Genomic DNA, 21,114 nt, shown 5'->3' on the forward strand with positions numbered 1-21,114 from the left:
GCAACGGAGTTGAGCTCACGTGACGTGACGTGAGGGCAGTGTGTTTCTACCTTTAGTGTCCTAGCTGAAAGGGTTGCTCGTTGCTCCTCAAATTTGTACATGGGACGGTATAGATTCTAATGAAAATGAACAAACTGAATATACATATAGAATTTGTAACCTTGCGCCACACACTAAACCCATCCTAGCTCCCTCTTCCTAGGGTCCGAACTCCGAAGCCATTACAGAACCCAGGATGAACATTCCATCTCGCTGCCAGCAGCTAGACTTTGACAAATTATAATGCTTTCCAAGCGCTACTCGAAAATTTCAATTCCCATTTCGACAACCCCGTTCTCTTCTACCGCTTTCCTCCCTCCCCATCTCCCCTTTCCCACCTTCTCTTTTCTACCTCGATGAATAAATCACTAGAGAAGTAAAAGCTAAAAGCGCGGGCGATGTTTGTTTTTCAAAAAACACCCACGTAACCACCGCTTTTTCTACTTTGAAAATAGCCACTCTTACCTCCACAGGGCAATGGCTTTCCTCCCTCCCCTTCTCCCCTTTCCCACCTTCTCTTTTCTACCTCGATGAATAAATCACTAGAGAAGTAAAAGCTAAAAGCGCGCGGGCGATGTTTGTTTTTCAAAAAACACCCACGTAACCACCGCTTTTTCTACTTTGAAAATGGCCACTCTTACCTCCACAGGGCAATAGCCCTTACCCCCTTTCCTCAGTTTCACATGTGGAATTCCGTTTGAGTTTTAAACTCTCGAACTCTGCATATGTATCTAACTTGCGTTCTAAAAGGTCAAATGTCACCATATTACAGCTTTATGAAACTCAAAGCGCCACTTATTTTTTCGTTGACAGGTTTTTAGCCTTCCTGTGTGAACGTTTTAGAATTGTGAAAGGTGTCCTTTTCCTTTGCCCTTTTCTGCATCGACCTTTTCTAATGCCTGCTAACAGTCTGCCTTTCCTGTGCATAACAATTATGAAATAATTGCTGTCATACCACGTTACAGACAGTCGTCACTTTCCTTATTCTTCGTAAAAGGTCAAATGTCACCATATTACAGCTTTATGAAACTCAAAGCGCCACTTATTTTCTCGTTGACAGGTTTTTAGCCTTCCTGTGTAGTCACCATATTACAGCTTTATGAAACTCAAAGCGCCACTTATTTTTTCGTTGACAGGTTTTTAGCCTTCCTGTGTGAACGTTTTAGAATTGTGAAAGGTGTCCTTTTCCTTTGCCCTTTTCTGCATCGACCTTTTCTAATGCCTGCTAACAGTCTGCCTTTCCTGTGCATAACAATTATGAAATAACTGCTTTCATACCACGTTACAGACAGTCGTCACTTTCCTTATTCTTCATCCTCCTCCTCTTTCGCGGACATCGGAGCATTTGTAGATTCGTACTAGCTCAACCCATCCTTTAGGGCTGTTTGCCCCTACACCTAAGCGTCAAACTGGGTTTTTTGTGTATGTCGAGTTGGAGAGTTATGCTGAAGTCACGGCCATTGTTGGAGAGTATGCTGAAGTCACGGCCACTCACGGCCCAGGGTTTTGTGTGTCGCCCTTCTTTGGTACCAGTCGAGCATTGTTGGAGAGTATGCTGAAGTCACGGCCACTCACGGCCCAGGGTTTTGTGTGTCGCCCTTCTTTGGTACCTTTTCTGATGGTGAAACCGCTGAAAACCTTCCCGATCTTCTGTAATATTCCTGGAAAAACGATGGTTTTTTACCTCTCTATTGCTTTGAATCTCTTTCTCCCTCCCCTCGTCGAGCATTGTTGGAGAGTATGCTGAAGTCACGGCCACTCACGGCCCAGGGTTTTGTGTGTCGCCCTTCTTTGGTACCTTTTCTGATTGCTTTGAATCTCTTTCTCCCTCCCCTCCTCTTTCTCCCCTCCCTCCCTCCAAAAGTCTCTCTAAAGAGACCATGAGCAAGACAGGGGTGGGAGGGGAAGGGGTGTGGCGAAAAATTAGCAAACTCTGTACGCCCAAGCTTGCCTTGCTCTCGCCCGAAAACATTCTTTAAACCGCTGAAAACCTTCCCGATCTTCTGTAATATTCCTGGAAAAACGATGGTTTTTTACCTCTCTATTGCTTTGAATCTCTTTCTCCCCTCCCTCTCTCCAAAAGTCTCTCTAAAGAGACCATGAGCAAGACAGGGGTGGGAGGGGAAGGGATGTGGCGAAAAATTAGCAAACTCTGTACGCCCAAGCTTGCCTTGCTCTCGCCCGAAAACATTCTTTGAAGTCTGTTCAGTTGTTCATCAATTTAAAATTTTGAATGTTCAAAAACACTACCCCCAAGTACTTTGCGAGGCGAACTTTTGTTCCAAGGTTGTTGGGCTAGACCCTTCTTCTCTTCTCCCTTCTTCATTTGAGGTTTACCCAGACCCCAGACGAAATTCATATACACGTGATGAGCGTTTGGGGATTTTACCTTTTTTTCCCAGGTTCCTTTTGCCTCCTTTTAAAATTTTGAATGTTCAAAAACACTACCCCCAAGTACTTTGCGAGGCGAACTTTTGTTCCAAGGTTGTTGGGCTAGACCCTTCTTTTCTTCTCCCTTCTTCATTTGAGGTTTACCCAGACGAAATTCATATACACGTGATGAGCGTTTGGGGATTTTACCTTTTTTTCCCAGGTTCCTTTATAGTTTTTCCCTCTTAATAAATTGATGTGTACAGTAATAATTCAATTATTCTTGAGTTGTGTTTCTCTTTCCTCTTATCGAATTTATCAGCATTGATATTTTCTTTTACATTCCTTTTTCCTTTCATCCATTTCTTTCTCACTTTCTTCCCACCAGCTATATCTCACTCTACCTTGAGTAATTTGAGCAAAACATGTCTTTTACCGTGATGAATTATGTATATTGCTTCCAAATACTGAATGTATGTACCATGTACCTGAACTTTTGAACTTCGTATTGTATTCATAGTTTTTTTTTCCTATAATGCGCTTTAACTCTGGAATACCAGGTCGTTCGCGCCGTCATAGTTCTTTCTGGTACACTTTTAAAATTTAGCTTTTGAGATGGCCAAAAACCTTTTTTATTTCTAAAAGTTGAGATAACTACCTCTATATTTACTTTTTTATTTGTATTAGTTAGAAACTACATATTCGTACATTATTTTGTTATATTTTATTCTGATTTTTCATTTATAATATTCAATGTTAACTTATTGCACTTTTTACCATACATATTCTTATTATTTATTCTTATACAAAGTTATCATTTCAGTTTACCTATTATTTATTTATTCAATATTTTTTATTTCTAAACTGCACTGTATTACGTACATATTATATTCTTACATTGATGCATGCCAAATACATAGGTATGCAATGAAGGATCGAACACTGTGGTAAAACATCTATGGTAAGTTACTTCAAAGGACATATCACCATGAAAATTAATATACGAGTAAACCTACAACAGACAGAGAACATTATTGGAAACTTTCACCTTCGACATCTTTTCAACTGTAGAAAAAAATTGAAAAACGAAGAATGAAAGGCAGACGTCTCTGAAGAATTGAAACACAACTCTGCATACAGAGTTTCCAATTTTTGGTCTGACATTCATTTTATAATATTTATACCATTAATTAGTAGTGTCTGTATGGCATTTTACCTCCTGTTTTTAGACTTTCTTCAATTCAAGTGAAACGTGTAAATATTTTTTGAAAGCACGACATGGATGCGAGTAGTATGAATTGTTGTATAAATGTTTATTTGGATGTGAGCGGACAGGACATTTGTGGTGTTGCAACATTAATTTGTTGTCGTGTACGTCAATTCTTCCTTCTGCAAATTACACACCTTTAAAGAAGTTCGCAATTAAACTAACGAGAAAAAGAAAGTAAAAGAGGAAAAGAAAATGCCATTAGACAAAATTGGAAAGAATGAAACCCTCCTTGGTCATTTCTCCCTTTTTTCCCTCCTTCGTCCTTTCTCCCTTTCTGGGTCCTTTTCTCCTTTTTCCTTATCTTCCAGTGCTCTTCCTTCTCATGACGTTAATCTTGTACAGGCACAATACATATTATCACAAGCTTGTATCTAAGAAGCCGTACAGTTTTGTTGTTGGCTTTGCGTCACACTTGAATTTTGTCAAGGATTGGAGATAGACGGAATGAAGGGCTAGCAACTGTAAATGTAACTTTGTTTTTAATGTTCATCAATATACGAGACCAACCTCTTATCTACAATAGGTGTAATGGTTAGCACGGTAAAATCTTGCTCTGGAAGTTGGTGGTTCGAGTCCAAGTCATAAATTTAGCATAGGGTGGATTTCACCAATATTTTTTTCAGTCCTTTGAAGGTCTATTTAGCTAACAGCCTGTTTAGTTTCATTTGATTTGTATTAGGCTTAACAGGACTGTTAAGTTAACAGGCTGTTTGGGGCTAAAAAAAAGGTCGGTGAAATCCACCAATAGTGTATTAAGTAGGGGAACGACATTTGTGACAAGCATTTATGTTCAGCTCAACAAAAATTCCTATTACAAGTACATACTACTTTCAGCTGCCTAATAGGCTTTTCCCAATTATTTCTACACCACACAACCATCTTGTCTTACTCTTCTATCTCCCTCATTTGGAAAGTAAAACTTTCTCTTTCCACCCCACCTTCTATCTCCTTCTCTTCCTTTTCCTTCACTTACTTCTCCTCCTCCTCCTCCTCCTCCTCCTCCTTTCTAGTCTTACACTTTCTTTCTCTCTGCTGAATGTCTAAATGTATAATCATAAAACTTTTTGTTTCACCTATCCAAACTTTTTGCCTCTTCCCTCCTTTATGACAGTGACAGTTTTTAGATGAGGATATTGGAAAATTGTTTACAAAAGTAGAAACATGTTTAGAATAGATGAAATCTTGAAACTCTACAGTTCATATGAAGGATTATGACGGTGACAGTTTTTAGATGAGGATATTGGAAAATTGTTTACAAAAGTAGAAACATGTTTAGAATAGATGAAATCTTGAAACTTTACAGTTCATATGTATGAAGGGAGATATGGTTGAATTTGTTCATCAATGCAGGGAAACTTTTGAAATGTTATATCAGAATGACGAAATCTGCTCTCACATTCATTGACATTGATTCATTTAATTGTTTACAAAAGTAGAAACATGTTTAGAATAGATGAAATCTTGAAACTCTACAGTTCATATATATGAAGGAAGATATGGTTGAATTTGTTCATCAATGCAGGGGAACTTTTGAAATGTTATCTCAGAATGACGAAATCTGCTCTCACATTCATTGAAATTGATTCAGTGTATTCTACTGCACCCTGTAAATTTTATACAAATATCACCAATCAAGTTACAAAGTTTTATATTTTGCAAACAAAGACCTCGTAAACTTTCAACTTCTTTACAAGTTTAAGCTTTCCCATTATTATGATACCGAAGCGTTCACTTTCGAAACTTTGTAACTCCTTAATGTTGTCTTAGGTATATTGATCAGTTAGCACAATTTTTTATTCTTTGTACAGAAATCACTTGTCCATGTACAATACACTTGTAAAATTTTGTCCCTTATTTCCACTAGTAGTTGGTGCTTTTGAAGTACATTTTGATCCGTTTTTATTTTGTACAAGAATCACAATTTTTTATTCTTTGTACAGAAATCACTTGTCCATGTACAATACACTTGTAAAATTTTGTCCCTTATTTCCACTAGTAGTTGGTACTTTTGAAGTACATTTTGATCCGTTTTTATTTTGTACAAGAAATATACCTAGTCAAGTTTTTTGTATTTAATTAGAATTTTTAATAATCATAATGATGAAACTGATTTTGATCCTATCGAATTGTATTTAGAATTTAGATTGATAGTTCTGGATTATGTTGGATTTTTTTTCTTTTTTCAACTATTGAAAATAGTTCATTTAGAATTTAGATGCATCATTGGATTTTTTTTTTTCTTTTTTCAACTATTGAAAATATTTCATTTAGAATTTAGATGCATCATTATAGCTGTGTGATTAGAAGACATTTAATTTATCATGCATATCTTATAATGAGGGTTTTTGAAGCGTTGCTTCTATTTATCTAAATTATACTAGGATGAATTGGAGTTCATGGGCATGCTTTTAGATGAAATTGCATGAAAGACAGAAATTGTGTCTATCAAGTAGGAGAGACTCAGAAAGATGAGAGATGCATCATTATAGCTGTGTGATTAGAAGACATTTAATTTATCATGCATATCTTATAATGAGGGTTTTTGAAGCGTTGCTTCTATTGATCTAAATTATACTAGGGTGAATTGGAGTTCATGGGCATGCTTTTAGATGACATTGCATGAAAGACAGAAATTGTGTCCAGATGCATCATTATAGCTGTGTGATTAGAAGACATTTAATTTATCATGCATATCTTATAATGAGGGTTTTTGAAGCGTTGCTTCTATTTATCTAAATTATACTAGGATGAATTGGAGTTCATGGGCATGCTTTTAGATGAAATTGCATGAAAGACAGAAATTGTGTCTATCAAGTAGGAGAGACTCAGAAAGATGACTCAAAAGTTAACATACAAAACCTCTTCAGACAGTCGCCATTTGCATGAAATTAGGCCATTAGGACAAACTATATCTGAAGAGAACAAAATTCATTGAGCTTTCAAAACCAATTCAAGATGACTCAAAAGTTAACATACAAAACCTCTTCAGACAGTCGCCATTTGCATGAAATTAGGCCATTAGGACAAACTATATCTGAAGGGAACAAAATTCATTGAGCTTTCAAAACCACTTAGAAATAATTATATCCTTCAAATTTCTAAATTGAAAATTTTGCAAATGCATACAGCACAATACATCATGGTTTAGGGATTGGTGAGCGAATTAAGTTTATAAACAAAACTTCAATTCCGGAAGCCATTTCACATTGGGAAATGAAAGTTACATTTTCAATTTTCTCCCAAATTCTCAAAGGTCATGATTGAAAAATGAAATGAAAATCAAGATACCAATCAATTACGTGATTCAAATGTAATCAGAATATAACTCAACAGGAATATACAACACAAGCATTTTCCAAGTTTACAGGGTGCGCCAAGGGAAATACAAGATCCTTGCATGTAAATACAAGATCTTGTTTTCTTACATACTAGTATTTGAAGGGAAATCGCTTTTGTCTTTTCGTTCATTGGTAATAACAGGAATATACAACACAAGCATTTTCCAAGTTTACAGGGTGCGCCAAGGGAAATACAAGATCCTTGCATGTAAATACAAGATCTTGCTATCTTACATACTTGTATTTGAAGGGAAATCGCTTTTGTCTTTTCGTTCATTGGTAAAGAACGATTATGATATACCAATGTAATAATAGAACTCTGGATTTTCACCCAAACCAAAAACAAATCCTTGTAACTCTATATCTTTTATTGTGCGTTTATTTTTCCTCATTATTTTAATTATATTATTTGAATTTTAAATCCCTTATTATTATATTTAATTTTACATATCTTCAATTTGATGCATATTTTTATTAATTTCCTTATTATTTTTCTCCTTTTCCTTTTCAGTTTCTTTTTACCATTACCATTACGTCTATGCCCCCCTCTTATTTTATTTTCAGCATTATTATTTGTCCTGTTATTTAGCTAAAGCCTCCATCTTTGTTGAATTTATAATTTACAAAACTATTTTGTTCTTGTGCCCAATTGCCTTTGAAAAGATCCTCATATTTTGACTGTTTTTGTATTCTTTTAGAGTGAAGAAGCGGGGGCCAAAACGTTGAACGTATTAGGACAACAAGGCGGTAAGATTTGTCTTGTTCGGTCATGGGCCAGTGTGGGTCATAATTATGGAATGCTAACCCCGGTGATGGTTTTAGTGTCTGGGAAATATGGGACAAACTAACACTAATGTTTTTTTTTTTTTTTTTTTTTTTGTCTGGTTAAGATGGGTCTTACAGTCTAACTAACCTAACTAACACTTTTATGATTTTGGGTGTGTTAAAAATGGATCAAACTAACACTTCTATGGTTTTGTTTTTGGTGGATATGGGGTTTTGAGTCTGGGGAAAATGGGCCTAAATAACACTTTTATGATGGCTCATTGTATTTTAATCTCAGGAAACTAACAATTTGCATGATTCAAATAATGAAAGATTATTATTTTAGTAATAACACTAAAAGCTGTTGATCTCATCTGCAAAAACACAAACTTGCCACCCTGTATCTAGCTGTGGAACTGTTTCAAAGCTCACCTCGTATGCAAAGACTTCGTGCATACATTTTTAATATTTTCATTTTCTCTTCCTACCCGTGCGAATGTTGAAAATGCTAATTCTGCTGCTACATGGCCATTCTGTTTATACATAGCATGCTAGTCTGAAAGTTGAAATTTAGTACGGATGTTTCCTAGAACAGGGTGGTTCTAGCAGGGCGGTATCCAGGATTTTGTCGAGGGAGGAGCCCGAGATTCCGAACAATGATGTACCGGACCGGGGGGTGGATGCTCAAAATTTTCGCTGCTGCTACATTGCCATTCTGTTTATACATAGCATGCTAGTCTGAAAGTTGAAATTTAGTACGGATGTTTCCTAGAACAGGGTGGTTTTAGCAGGGCCGTATCCAGGATTTTGTCGAGGGAGCAGCCCGAGATTCCGAACAATGATGTGGATGCTCAAAATTTTCGGAGTCTCCCTTACAGTAAATGAGCCCTGGCTCCCTCGCCCCCCCCCTCCTAAATTCGGCCCTGGGTTCTAGCAGTGACATCCAAGACGTACTCAGAGTAAAAGAAATGCTCATTTATGTTGATATTGTTGACTTAGGGGTCTCAAGCTTGAGCCACCAAATAGTTTAGAAGGTTTAGCAAGTAGCACCAAATAGTTTGGTCCTTGACGTTTGAAGAATTGCAGTGGCGTGGCGTGGTCTAAAGTCTAAATTCAAGTGTAGGGCGTGTTGGGCTCATGCACAGGTCTACCAAGTCCTATCAAAGTACATGCCATTAATATTTATGGGCATTAGAGTGAACTTTTGAGTTGTATGGCCGCCATACACACCATACATACACGCTACGCCACTAGAATTGGATTTAAACTCTTTGGACGCCCAGGAATATGGGCTCCTTCCATGTTTGGAAGTTGTGTTTACAGATATTTTTTTTCTAGGTCAGTTATTTACCTAACAAGTTAGCGGGAACTTCGATCATACAGACCCCAAATTGGTAAGTGCTAGGTACGAAAAGTGCGGAGTTATAGCTTTCTCACTTCTAACCCTGGAGAACATTTTATTAAGAGATGAAGTACTACAGACAGCGCAGAGAACAGTGAAATTTTCACTGTGATTCCACATAGAAAATTTTACATGGAACATAATTCATTTCTCGTGGTGCACAAAAATTGATTTTATTACGACGGCACATGTCACTGGTATAGTATACTGAAGAATGATGCATAGCCATTGACATGTGGTGTAGTCTGTTGTAGAATAGTGCAACATGTGTGCAGTGTACAACACATTACATAGAAGGTGCTAGGTACGAAAAGTGCGGAGTTATAGATTTCTCACTTCTAACCCTGGAGAACATTTTATTAAGAGATGAAGTACTACAGACAGCTCAGAGAACAGAGAAATTTTCACTGTGATTCCACATAGAAAATTTCACATGGAACTTAATTCACTTCTCGTGGTGCACAATAATTGATTTTATTACCAAGGCACATGTCACTGGTATAGTATACTGAAGAATGATGCATAGCTATTAACATGTGGTGTAGTCTGTTGTAGAATAGTGCAACATGTGTTCAGTGTACAACACATTGCATAGAATAGGCACATAATATAGAATTATAGATTATTATACAAGCATTTTTTCTAACCCTCACATTTTATTAAGAGATGAAGTACTACAGACAGCTCAGAGAACAGAGAAATTTTCACTGTGATTCCACATAGAAAATTTCACATGGAACATAATTCACTTTTCGTGGTGCACAATAATTGATTTTATTACGAAGGTACATGTCACTGGTATAGTATACTGAAGAATGATGCATAGTTATTAACATGTGGTGTAGTCTGTTGTAGAATAGTGCAACATGTGTGCAGTGTACAACACATTGCATAGAAGAGGCACATAATATAGATTATTATACAAGCAGTAACGTAGTGAGGAAAGCGAGATCTCACATTGGGGTACTGAAAGTTACCACTTTAATGGCAAAGACCCTAAAAGTTGTATGGTGGCTTGAGCTTTAGCCGAATGATTATTTATGGTACAATGTTTTTGATGAAAATGTTGCTGGTAATCACTAGACATTTAGACTCCAGGTTGAATAATCACTCCATCACTATTTTCGGTCAGTGGTAAGTACGGGGTGTCTGTCTGGGGGACTTTAAACAGGGTGTATACGAGCCTGAATTTCCCTTGCTAAAGAAATAGCAAAGTTTGAGTGCGAAGGGCATCCACTCGTAAAATGTGTAGCCAAAACCAAATGTCAGTCACCTTCGTTAGGGCTGATTAAGAGGCTCACGAAAAACGCCGACCCCCTTTGTAAAGGGCGAAGAAAAAGAAGAGATAAATAGGGGGTGTGAAAAACCGTAAAGAGAAAGGGAAGTGGCGCTTTTCTACCTTAAAAGACGACACTGCCGTACAGCTGTTTTATTTACACACACATGGAACATTCGCCTGCCTATATAGTTCTGTACGTTACCATTTTCCCAGCAGTGTTTACAAACATAGAGGTGGCGCTCTTTTTTCAGCGAGGGGGGGGGGATAGGAAACACGTAGTAGGTAGGTAGGTAATGGTTTTTTTCTCAAGGGGGGGGGGGGGGGTAATAGGACCGTAACAGAACAATAGGGTATCTCTGAATATTGAAGTAAAACAAATATGTATGCACTATTCTTTTTCTCTATTGCCTAAGCAGCGTATTTTATTTAAACAGCAGGGGAAAACAAATGTCTTCACGTGTTTTCGAATAGACAACTAATGAGACTCGCTACTCATTTTCGTCACGGGGAACAAAGGAGCTGTTGTTGTTGTTGTGGCGGTTCGCTGTGCCGATTGGTGATGGCAGAATTAATAAGAAAAATATCTTTTTATCTACCATACCACCGGGGTGGACGGTCTCTAGCCATGTTTCATGGGCTCGTCCTGAACCGCAGTCAACCATCGTGAGACTTTTTCTTGTGAAAGCAGGAGAAGAACCCCTTTGAAGAACTGCCAGCTAACTGGCTGGTTGGGGTTAGCTGTCTCCTCCCTGTTTATAGTCCCCAGCTATGAGACTAGTCTCTCTCTGTTTAACGTCCCCTACCAATAGCTGTTGTTGTTGTGTAGCCCTGCCTGCCCCAGAATAGAATATACCATGTCTATCTCACGGACACGGTGCATTATTGGTTTCCGCAATCCCTGCGTATACGTTTACAGTGTTTCAACTCAGCAAGAGACAAAATTGCCAGTGGCAAGTAGGTACAATTACCCAACTCTGCGAATGCCACCCTAGGTCAGCAACTCAGCTATTCGTCGAACGTAGTAATTACGACCCCACCACTTTTAAAATGTTTTCTAAGAAAACTTTTCTTTCTTTTCTGAGACGAATATATTTTCGGATCTCTAGAAAAGCGAGGCAGTCAGGCAGGTGGGTGGACAATAGTCTTGTGTTTCCTATCTGTCAAACCCCACTCGAGGTTAGCAGCTAATTCTGGGAATTTTACACTAAAAAAAAACCCAAAAAGAGGGAGAGGGGGGGGGGGCAAACTTCGATTCTCATCTAGAAAGGAGATAAGAATAAGATGTGACTCATCGAGATTACAAATTAATATAGCCAAGAAAGTGCCGAAATAATGAAATCCCAGGAGAATGTTGATTACATGAGCAAGTAATCCTAAAATGGAGACCTGAGGAAATGGGATTAAAAAAATAGTCGATCCTCAGACTTCTGAGATATGTATGTACTTGTACAAGTAGAACATTGTAAAATATAGAATGTAATGGAAATATGGAAATCGATTCAAAGGCTCCCAAAAGAACAAAGTGTATTTCATTATTAGGTTTGGTACTTTTGTTTCAAATTTCAATGTCATAACATTGAATCTAATTTCCATGATTATTATCTTTTTGGAAATTTTGATTGTATTTGGAAATAATAGAAAGTAATAGAATAAAAGCTACAAATTACGAGCTTCTTAGATATTAGAGCATAGAGTTATATTTTGGTTTCTAGTTCTCAGATCCCTTGTGTAGCTTTTATTTTTGCTCATGTCAATTTATTGTACAGTATTAGGCCAGCCACTCACTATCAGGTAGACCTGACAGGCACACCTGATCAGGTCAGCATGTCAGGTCTACCTGATACCTGATGAGCACACACTATTAGGTAGACTTGACAGGCGGATCTGATTAGGTGTACCTATCAGGTCTACCTGAGCGAGTGTCTGGCCTTGCCCTTGGAATTATTTTACCTACCTACTTTGTTTTGTTTAGAACTTTGCTTACTTGAAATGACTTGTACAACTTACTCGCACTTAGAAGTTATGCGTTATTTCTTCAGCACACTTGAAATTTGTTCCAATATCCCACTTACGTACCTACGTATACACGTACCTTCTTTGTTCATTTCTGAAGGTACAAACTTTTCTCCGCGTTAGCATTTTTCTTTCGTTTGTGAAAATAATTAAAAAATTATTCCTAAAACCTGAAAGTAATTTTATTATAATTACCTCGTGGTTCGCCTCGTGCCTTTTGCCTCGTGGTTCGTGTGAAGCCTTTTATTTATTTTTAACGACAAGGTAATTTGCAGAGCCATTTATTAGCATCTATTTAAAGGAGGGTTTACATAAGGTTAACTCTTTCAACATGGTTGGTCCGTTGGTAGCTTGTTTGCATCTCTAAACGTCCCGGGTTCGATTCCCACCATTGACGAAACTGTATTCGTATTCCGATTACAAATATTTCAACAGGTTACATTCTGGTGTTTTCGTGTTGACCCACATGACCCATCAGTTAAAAGGGAACTATTGTGTCCCTTCTCGCCCATCTGTTGAGGGGCATGCTACAGGATTGAGTATGCTACTACACAGACCACGAGTCAAATCTAGAGCTGTTGCTTCTACGAAATAAAAATGATGATGAAACAGCCAGCTTTTTAATTTATTTATTATTTGTAAATTTATTATAAATAAATATTATGTTTGTAAAAAGTAAAGTTTATCTATTACACCTAGTGTACGTCTTTTGATATTATGACATTTTTTTCATCAATAAAAGATGTCCTATTCCTCCCAGGAAGGACAGGAAAGTTGGTACATCAAGACCATTAATAGCAGACATATTATGTGTATAAATGTGTCTGTAATTGATGACAATTATTAACCAATACAATTGATGACAATTATTAACGAAAATACCTCGTTATTGTCATAATATTTAGATATTTCCTTCCTATATTTTGTACGTATTTTTAGATGACATATTATGTGTATAAATGTGTCTGTAATTGATGACAATTATTAACCAATACAATTGATGACAATTATTAACGAAAATACCTCGTTAATGTCATAATATTTCGATATTTCCTTCCTATATTTTGTACGTATTTTTAGATTGTTTTTGGTGGATATGGGGTTTTGAGTCTGGGGAAAATGGGCCTAAATAACACTTTTATGATGGCTCATTGTATTTTAATCTCAGGAAACTAACAATTTGCATGATTCAAATAATGAAAGATTATTATTTTAGTAATAACACTAAAAGCTGTTGATCTCATCTGCAAAAACACAAACTTGCCACCCTGTATCTAGCTGTGGAACTGTTTCAAAGCTCACCTCGTATGCAAAGACTTCGTGCATACATTTTTAATATTTTCATTTTCTCTTCCTATCCGTGCGAATGTTGAAAATGCTAATTCTGCTGCTACATTGCCATTCTGTTTATACATAGCATGCTAGTCTGAAAGTTGAAATTTAGTACCGATGTTTCCTAGAACAGGGTGGTTCTAGCAGGGCCGTATCCAGGATTTTGTCGAGGGAGGAGCCCGAGATTCCGAACAATGATGTACCGGGGGGTGGATGCTCAAAATTTTTGGAGTCTCCCTTACAGTGACTGTGAATGAGCCCTGGCTTCCTCGCCCCTGAATACGGCCCTGGGTTCTAGCAGTGACATTCAAGACGGACTCGGAGTAAAATAAATGCTCATTTATGTTGATATTGTTGACTTAGGGGGTCTCAAGCTTGAGCCACCAAATAGTTTGGAAGGTTTAGCAAGTAGCACCAAATAGTTTGGTCCTTGACGTTTGAGTGTGTCCAATGTCCAAACATAGTCGAGATGAATCTATGTTGTCGAGGCAGTGTGGACGGTTTCAGTCGACATCGATCGACGGCCGTCGACTGTGTGGACACAGCTTTACCTCCAAAATCTAACTCATTGTCATTAGCCAAAAGAAAAATACTGACGCATGAATGAGTAAGCTAATGTTTCTGCCTAATCTATAATGTTTTCGTAAAAAATCAAATGATATTAATATTATAAATCAAACAATGTTTTCCTTTGACGAAATCTTGGTACTCGAATATTTATATAATTGAATCTCTTGCAGACTCACCATTACAGTGTGTGTCAGCTAACGTGGATTACCTCCTAACTTTCCAACAGCTGGGAATTATTTAATACACAAGATTCTAAAAAATTAAGTTCGGACCGGATGGGTGCTCAAACCCTCCAAGATAAATAAGTTCAATACAGCTATTGAAAAACTTAATCAAACTTCGTTTTTAGAAATATTTATACCCTACAATCCAAACACGACAAGTGGAGTGAGATAATAAAAATATGTGCATTTAATTCAATAAAACCAGAAACTATATCAGTGAGTTACATTCACAGTGAACAAACTAGCCTCTAACCTCCCATTAACAGCAACTTTGAGCCATTTGAAAATAACATCAAAAAATCTATATAGTAAATTTAACAATAATAAACAGTAAGGTTGCATTTGGATTTTTTTTAAATCTTTTATAAATCAAACCGTTCAGTGATGGGGGCTTTAGTCGTTTTATTAATCGAGTTAGTTTTATTAGCAGTAGCTGTCGGAATTGTCCAAAATAAAGACAAAATAGATGGCAGTAATAAACCTTAGCGTTCCTACATGAGTAGTATTTCGGCAGGATAATGAAGTATATTGAGGCTCACCTACCACCTATATATTGTCAAGCTGAAGTAAGTATTTAATAGGAGTTCATAATTGGCGCTTGCAGTGAGAAGGTCCCGAGATCGACAAAAAATACATTAGCAAAAAAAAAAAAAACTAAGTTCACTAACTGATAATGTTTCTGTCAACAATCAAATGGTCTTATGCAATAAACAATGATTGCCTTTGATGAAGACTCCTCATTAAGTTATTTGTATAAATATTGGACCTCTGACGGACTCTGAATTGAGTCAGACAACGTGGCTATCACCTCGTAACAATTCAATAGGTAGAAATTATTCAATACAGTAAATTCTAAAAAGCCAAACAAGTTCAATAGAATTATTGGAAAAATTAATCAAACTTCGTTTTCAGAAATCCTCCCCTTATGATAAATGAAATAAATTTTGATCGAGGGTGTGGTTAATGTCACTGCCAATATCTAATTCAGTGTAAAATAAAATAAAACTAAAGTCAAGTGTCACTAATCTACCAATAGTTCATCAGTTCAATCTAACACTAACTCAGAACCAGGGTAAACGACCATGTCATTGGCTAAAAGTTAAAGCTCTAAGACGCTCTTCAACTTAACCAGATTTTTTTTATGGTTTAGATTTTTTTTTTTTTTTAAGCAAACCGTTCCACCATGTGGTTTATTTACTCTTTAGTAGGCCAACTAGTTTTATTTATAGTAGTTGTTAGCATTTTCGAAAGACTTCCTATATTTAGGAAGAAACCCTCTTAGTGTTCCTGTATTTTATCTGGATATTTCGCCGGGATAATGACGTATGAACCTCACGTACCACCTTTAACCCCTATTTTGGCAATGTCAAACTTTAAAGTAAGTATTTGGGTATTTGAGTAGGAGTTCATATTGGTAGAGCTCTCTCTCTCTCTCTCGGGGGATCTGACAAGAAGAGTACCCTGAAGAATTAACTGTTGTCCTCCTCTTCTCCTACACTTCTATATGTCACTACAAAAACAGACTATTAAAGTGGCACTTGAAAGAAAAAGAAAGCAACCATTATACTATGAAAACGACACTTATGTCCTCCGCTTTCCCTCTTGTATTCTGTGTGGTTATTTCGTAAACACTTGGCGAGAATGATTTCCTGCTACCGTTTCACACAGAGAAAATGGGAAAATGAGGCTTCTCTGTTTTAATATAACCTTTTTTTTTTTTGTCTCCTTTGCCTTCCTTTCTTAAACCCGAAAGTCAAAAGCCCAAACCTGGGAAACCAGTAAATGAACTTACATCCTACAGACCTATCTCTTTATTACCGGTCTTATCTAAACTATTCAAGACATGAAAGAGGCCGAGAAGAATCTAACGGGAATGGAAAAGTGTTGCGGGATCTGTGTTCTACCTTGTAATAAGTAAGTGACGGCAGACACAACGAAGGAATATTATATAAAGGTTTGTCCAAATTACGCTCTTAAACCCGAAAGTCAAAAGAATCGGCGAAAATAAAATGAAGCAAACTTTGGAAATGGGGTTTCCCTAGTAAATTGGTGCTTGCATCAGGGCCGCATTCAGGATTTTATTGGGGGAGGGGGGAAAGAGTCCAAACAGTGTTGTAGCGGGGGGGTGCTAAAAATTTCCGGAGTCCGTCCCACAGTAAAAGAGCAAAACTTAAGCTCGAGGGTTGCCCGGGCCCCCTCGGCTCCCCTGCCTAAATACGGCCTTGACGTACATTAAAGTATTGGCAGAAGTCTCAATCTTAGCTAACTTTTGTAGTACCAAGGTATAGTTTGAACTTTGAGTCTTGGAGTAATAAGCAAAGTCACTTCACTGAAAACAAACGGTAAGTTGGTAAGTAGAGAAAACAGAGGCTTAGAACATCACAAAGTTACTGAGTATACTTGAGCCTTCCAAATTAAAACGGCAAGTACTTAGCACACCCCTAAAAGGGTGCCTTTTTCCCAAAAGTTGGTCTTGTAGAACTTCACAAAGTTAATCAGTATACCGAGTCCAAAATTGAAACGGTAAGTCCCTAGCATATCCCTAAGAGGGTGCATTTTTCCCAAAAGTTGGTCCCTGTTTATATGTATGTGTAACTTGAACCCCGATTGTCGCCATTTTGTATTTCAGAACAACTGGACAGGATTGAAGAGGGAATGGATCAGATCAATGCAGACATGAAAGAGGCCGAGAAGAATCTAACGGGAATGGAAAAGTGTTGCGGGATCTGTGTTCTACCTTGTAATAAGTAAGTGACGGCAAACACAACGAAGGAATATTATATAAAGGTTTGTCCAAACATGGTCGATCGAATATAAAGGTTTGTCCCAACATAGTCGACGACGACGAGATAAATCTATGTTGTCGAAGCAGTGTGGACGGTTCAGTCGACATCGATCGAAGTCCGGTCGACCTTAACATCGCAGGTTGTAACATATGTATGTATATAATGATGAAAAAGTTGGTGCAGTAAACGAAGTGGCCTATGCGGCTCGATTAGAAAAACATATGGGCTAAAATTCGCTTTTTTGGACTCAGGGAACCCTCAAATGGATATTACCTTCTTTTTTTTTAACGATTCCCATAGTTTCTACTTACAAAGTGAAGGTCTTCTATTACTTAAGGCCCGTTCCCACTTATGAGTTTTATCCGTTTTTTTTTTTTCCTTCCTGTAGGCAATGTAATTTAAAAGAGAGTGCTCCCACTACATACGACACATTTTTCCCCCGAACGACATGTGGGAACGGGGCTTTTGTGTAATAATAGGAAATAGGAAGTATAATTTTCGATTCTTGTTAACCCTTTCTCACCCCTTCGTCCCCAGGTCTGCCTCTTTCAAAGAAGACGAAGGCACGTGGAAGGGAAACGACGACGGCAAAGTCGTCAACAATCAGCCACAGCGGGTCATGGATGATCGCAACGGCCTCGGGCCGCAGGCCGGCTACATCGGCAAGATCACGAACGACGCCCGGGAAAACGAAATGGAGGAGAACATGGGCCAAGTGAACACGATGATCGGGAACCTGAGAAACATGGCCATCGACATGGGCTCCGAACTCGAGAACCAGAACCGACAGATCGACAGGATAAACCGCAAGGTAAAGTTTCGCTACCGGTCCAGATATGTCCGCAAGATATCGGATATTTGTTCAATGAACCGCGAGCTAAAGTTATACCGCATATGAACCGCAGGGTAAAGTTTCGCTACCGATCTATATAGATATGCCCGCGAGGTATCTGATTTCCGCCTAATGAATCACGAGGCAAAGTTTTGCTATCGGTCTAAATATGCCCGCAAGGTATCTGATTTCGCAAGGTAAAATCTTACCGCTGCGCTGCTGGGATAAATTTAACCGCTGATCTAGATATATTGTCACATATTACAAGGTATCTTGACCTGTCATTGAGGACACCAATTATTGTGATGTTGGATGAGCAAGGGGGTAAGAAACTAATAGAACGTAGGTATACTGATTCAATGTAGAAGTAGCTTTTTTTATACTATGTTACTATGTATAGGGAACCAACCTATGCTCCATTCCTGAAAGGTAATGGTGTCACAATTATAAGCTGCTGGTGTAGAATTTTGCTAGAATTCTCCATACTTACTTACTTTAGCATAATTCTACTTGTAGAATGTACTTACGACACCATACATTTTAGGAATGGACTTCTATACATGGTAAGTCTTATGTCTTCTATGGGTAAGAGCACCCACAAAAGACTCTAACGAACTCACCCTGGTGCAACCAAAAGTAAGTTCTGGTGTCCATTTGACCTGTTTCTTAAGGTGATGGTGTCACAATTATAAGCTGCTGGTGTAGAATTTTGCTAGAATTCTCCATACTTACTTACTTTAGCATAATTCTACTTGTAGAATGTACTTACGACACCATACATTTTAGGAATGGACTTCTATACATGGTAAGTCTTATGTCTTCTATGGGTAAGAGCACCCACAAAAGACTCTAACGAACTCACCCTGGTGCAACCAAAAGTAAGTTCTGGTGTCCATTTGACCTGTTTCTTAAGGTGTGTCCAATGTCCAAACATAGTCGAGATGAATCTATGTTGTCGAGGCAGTGTGGACGGTTTCAGTCGACATCGATCGACGGCCGTCGACTGTGTGGACACAGCTTTACCTCCAAAATCTAACTCATTGTCATTAGCCAAAAGAAAAATACTGACGCATGAATGAGTAAGCTAATGTTTCTGCCTAATCTATAATGTTTTCGTAAAAAATCAAATGATATTAATATTATAAATCAAACAATGTTTTCCTTTGACGAAATCTTGGTACTCGAATATTTATATAATTGAATCTCTTGCAGACTCACCATTACAGTGTGTGTCAGCTAACGTGGATTACCTCCTAACTTTCCAACAGCTGGGAATTATTTAATACACAAGATTCTAAAAAATTAAGTTCGGACCGGATGGGTGCTCAAACCCTCCAAGATAAATAAGTTCAATACAGCTATTGAAAAACTTAATCAAACTTCGTTTTTAGAAATATTTATACCCTACAATCCAAACACGACAAGTGGAGTGAGATAATAAAAATATGTGCATTTAATTCAATAAAACCAGAAACTATATCAGTGAGTTACATTCACAGTGAACAAACTAGCCTCTAACCTCCCATTAACAGCAACTTTGAGCCATTTGAAAATAACATCAAAAAATCTATATAGTAAATTTAACAATAATAAACAGTAAGGTTGCATTTGGATTTTTTTTAAATCTTTTATAAATCAAACCGTTCAGTGATGGGGGCTTTAGTCGTTTTATTAATCGAGTTAGTTTTATTAGCAGTAGCTGTCGGAATTGTCCAAAATAAAGACAAAATAGATGGCAGTAATAAACCTTAGCGTTCCTACATGAGTAGTATTTCGGCAGGATAATGAAGTATATTGAGGCTCACCTACCACCTATATATTGTCAAGCTGAAGTAAGTATTTAATAGGAGTTCATAATTGGCGCTTGCAGTGAGAAGGTCCCGAGATCGACAAAAAATACATTAGCAAAAAAAAAAAAAACTAAGTTCACTAACTGATAATGTTTCTGTCAACAATCAAATGGTCTTATGCAATAAACAATGATTGCCTTTGATGAAGACTCCTCATTAAGTTATTTGTATAAATATTGGACCTCTGACGGACTCTGAATTGAGTCAGACAACGTGGCTATCACCTCGTAACAATTCAATAGGTAGAAATTATTCAATACAGTAAATTCTAAAAAGCCAAACAAGTTCAATAGAATTATTGGAAAAATTAATCAAACTTCGTTTTCAGAAATCCTCCCCTTATGATAAATGAAATAAATTTTGATCGAGGGTGTGGTTAATGTCACTGCCAATATCTAATTCAGTGTAAAATAAAATAAAACTAAAGTCAAGTGTCACTAATCTACCAATAGTTCATCAGTTCAATCTAACACTAACTCAGAACCAGGGTAAACGACCATGTCATTGGCTAAAAGTTAAAGCTCTAAGACGCTCTTCAACTTAACCAGATTTTTTTTATGGTTTAGATTTTTTTTTTTTTTTAAGCAAACCGTTCCACCATGTGGTTTATTTACTCTTTAGTAGGCCAACTAGTTTTATTTATAGTAGTTGTTAGCATTTTCGAAAGACTTCCTATATTTAGGAAGAAACCCTCTTAGTGTTCCTGTATTTTATCTGGATAATATTTCGCCGGGAAAATTCAATTGATTTTACGAGGAAAATATGACTAAAATATTATACCTATGCTATCATAATCGATATTCAATTATTTATTATGTCAAAGCATACAATTAGACAAGCGAACATTACCTTGACCTTTAAATAGATATGCCATCAGGACACCCGTTTCTTAAAAGGGGGTGTTTTCCCCCTTTTGTGATCTGCCACACATTCGTAGATATTTGGTTGGGGTGGGAGCTATGTCCTCATGTTTTGCTATATCCAACACATCTGGGGGAATGCATTCCCCCAGATAGGAATGTATGTAAAGTTATACAAGTTTGA

At 37.4% G+C, this 21,114-nt stretch overlaps 1 protein-coding gene across 1 annotated transcript in view; it reads left to right on the top strand.

Moving 5' to 3' along the window:
• The window catches only part of LOC103508858 (synaptosomal-associated protein 25-like), a 75,375-nt gene that overhangs the window by 46,861 nt on the left and 7,400 nt on the right, over window positions 1-21,114 (top strand). The window contains exons 3-5 of the mRNA XM_026823353.1: window positions 7,718-7,764; window positions 17,232-17,349; window positions 17,926-18,199. Coding sequence (XP_026679154.1) covers window positions 7,718-7,764; window positions 17,232-17,349; window positions 17,926-18,199 — 439 coding nt within the window. The remainder of the gene's footprint in view (window positions 1-7,717; window positions 7,765-17,231; window positions 17,350-17,925; window positions 18,200-21,114) is intronic.

This window comes from Diaphorina citri, unplaced genomic scaffold (assembly GCF_000475195.1).
Source record: "Diaphorina citri unplaced genomic scaffold, Diaci psyllid genome assembly version 1.1 scaffold441, whole genome shotgun sequence".
In the NCBI taxonomy this organism is placed as follows: Eukaryota; Metazoa; Arthropoda; class Insecta; order Hemiptera; family Psyllidae; genus Diaphorina; species Diaphorina citri.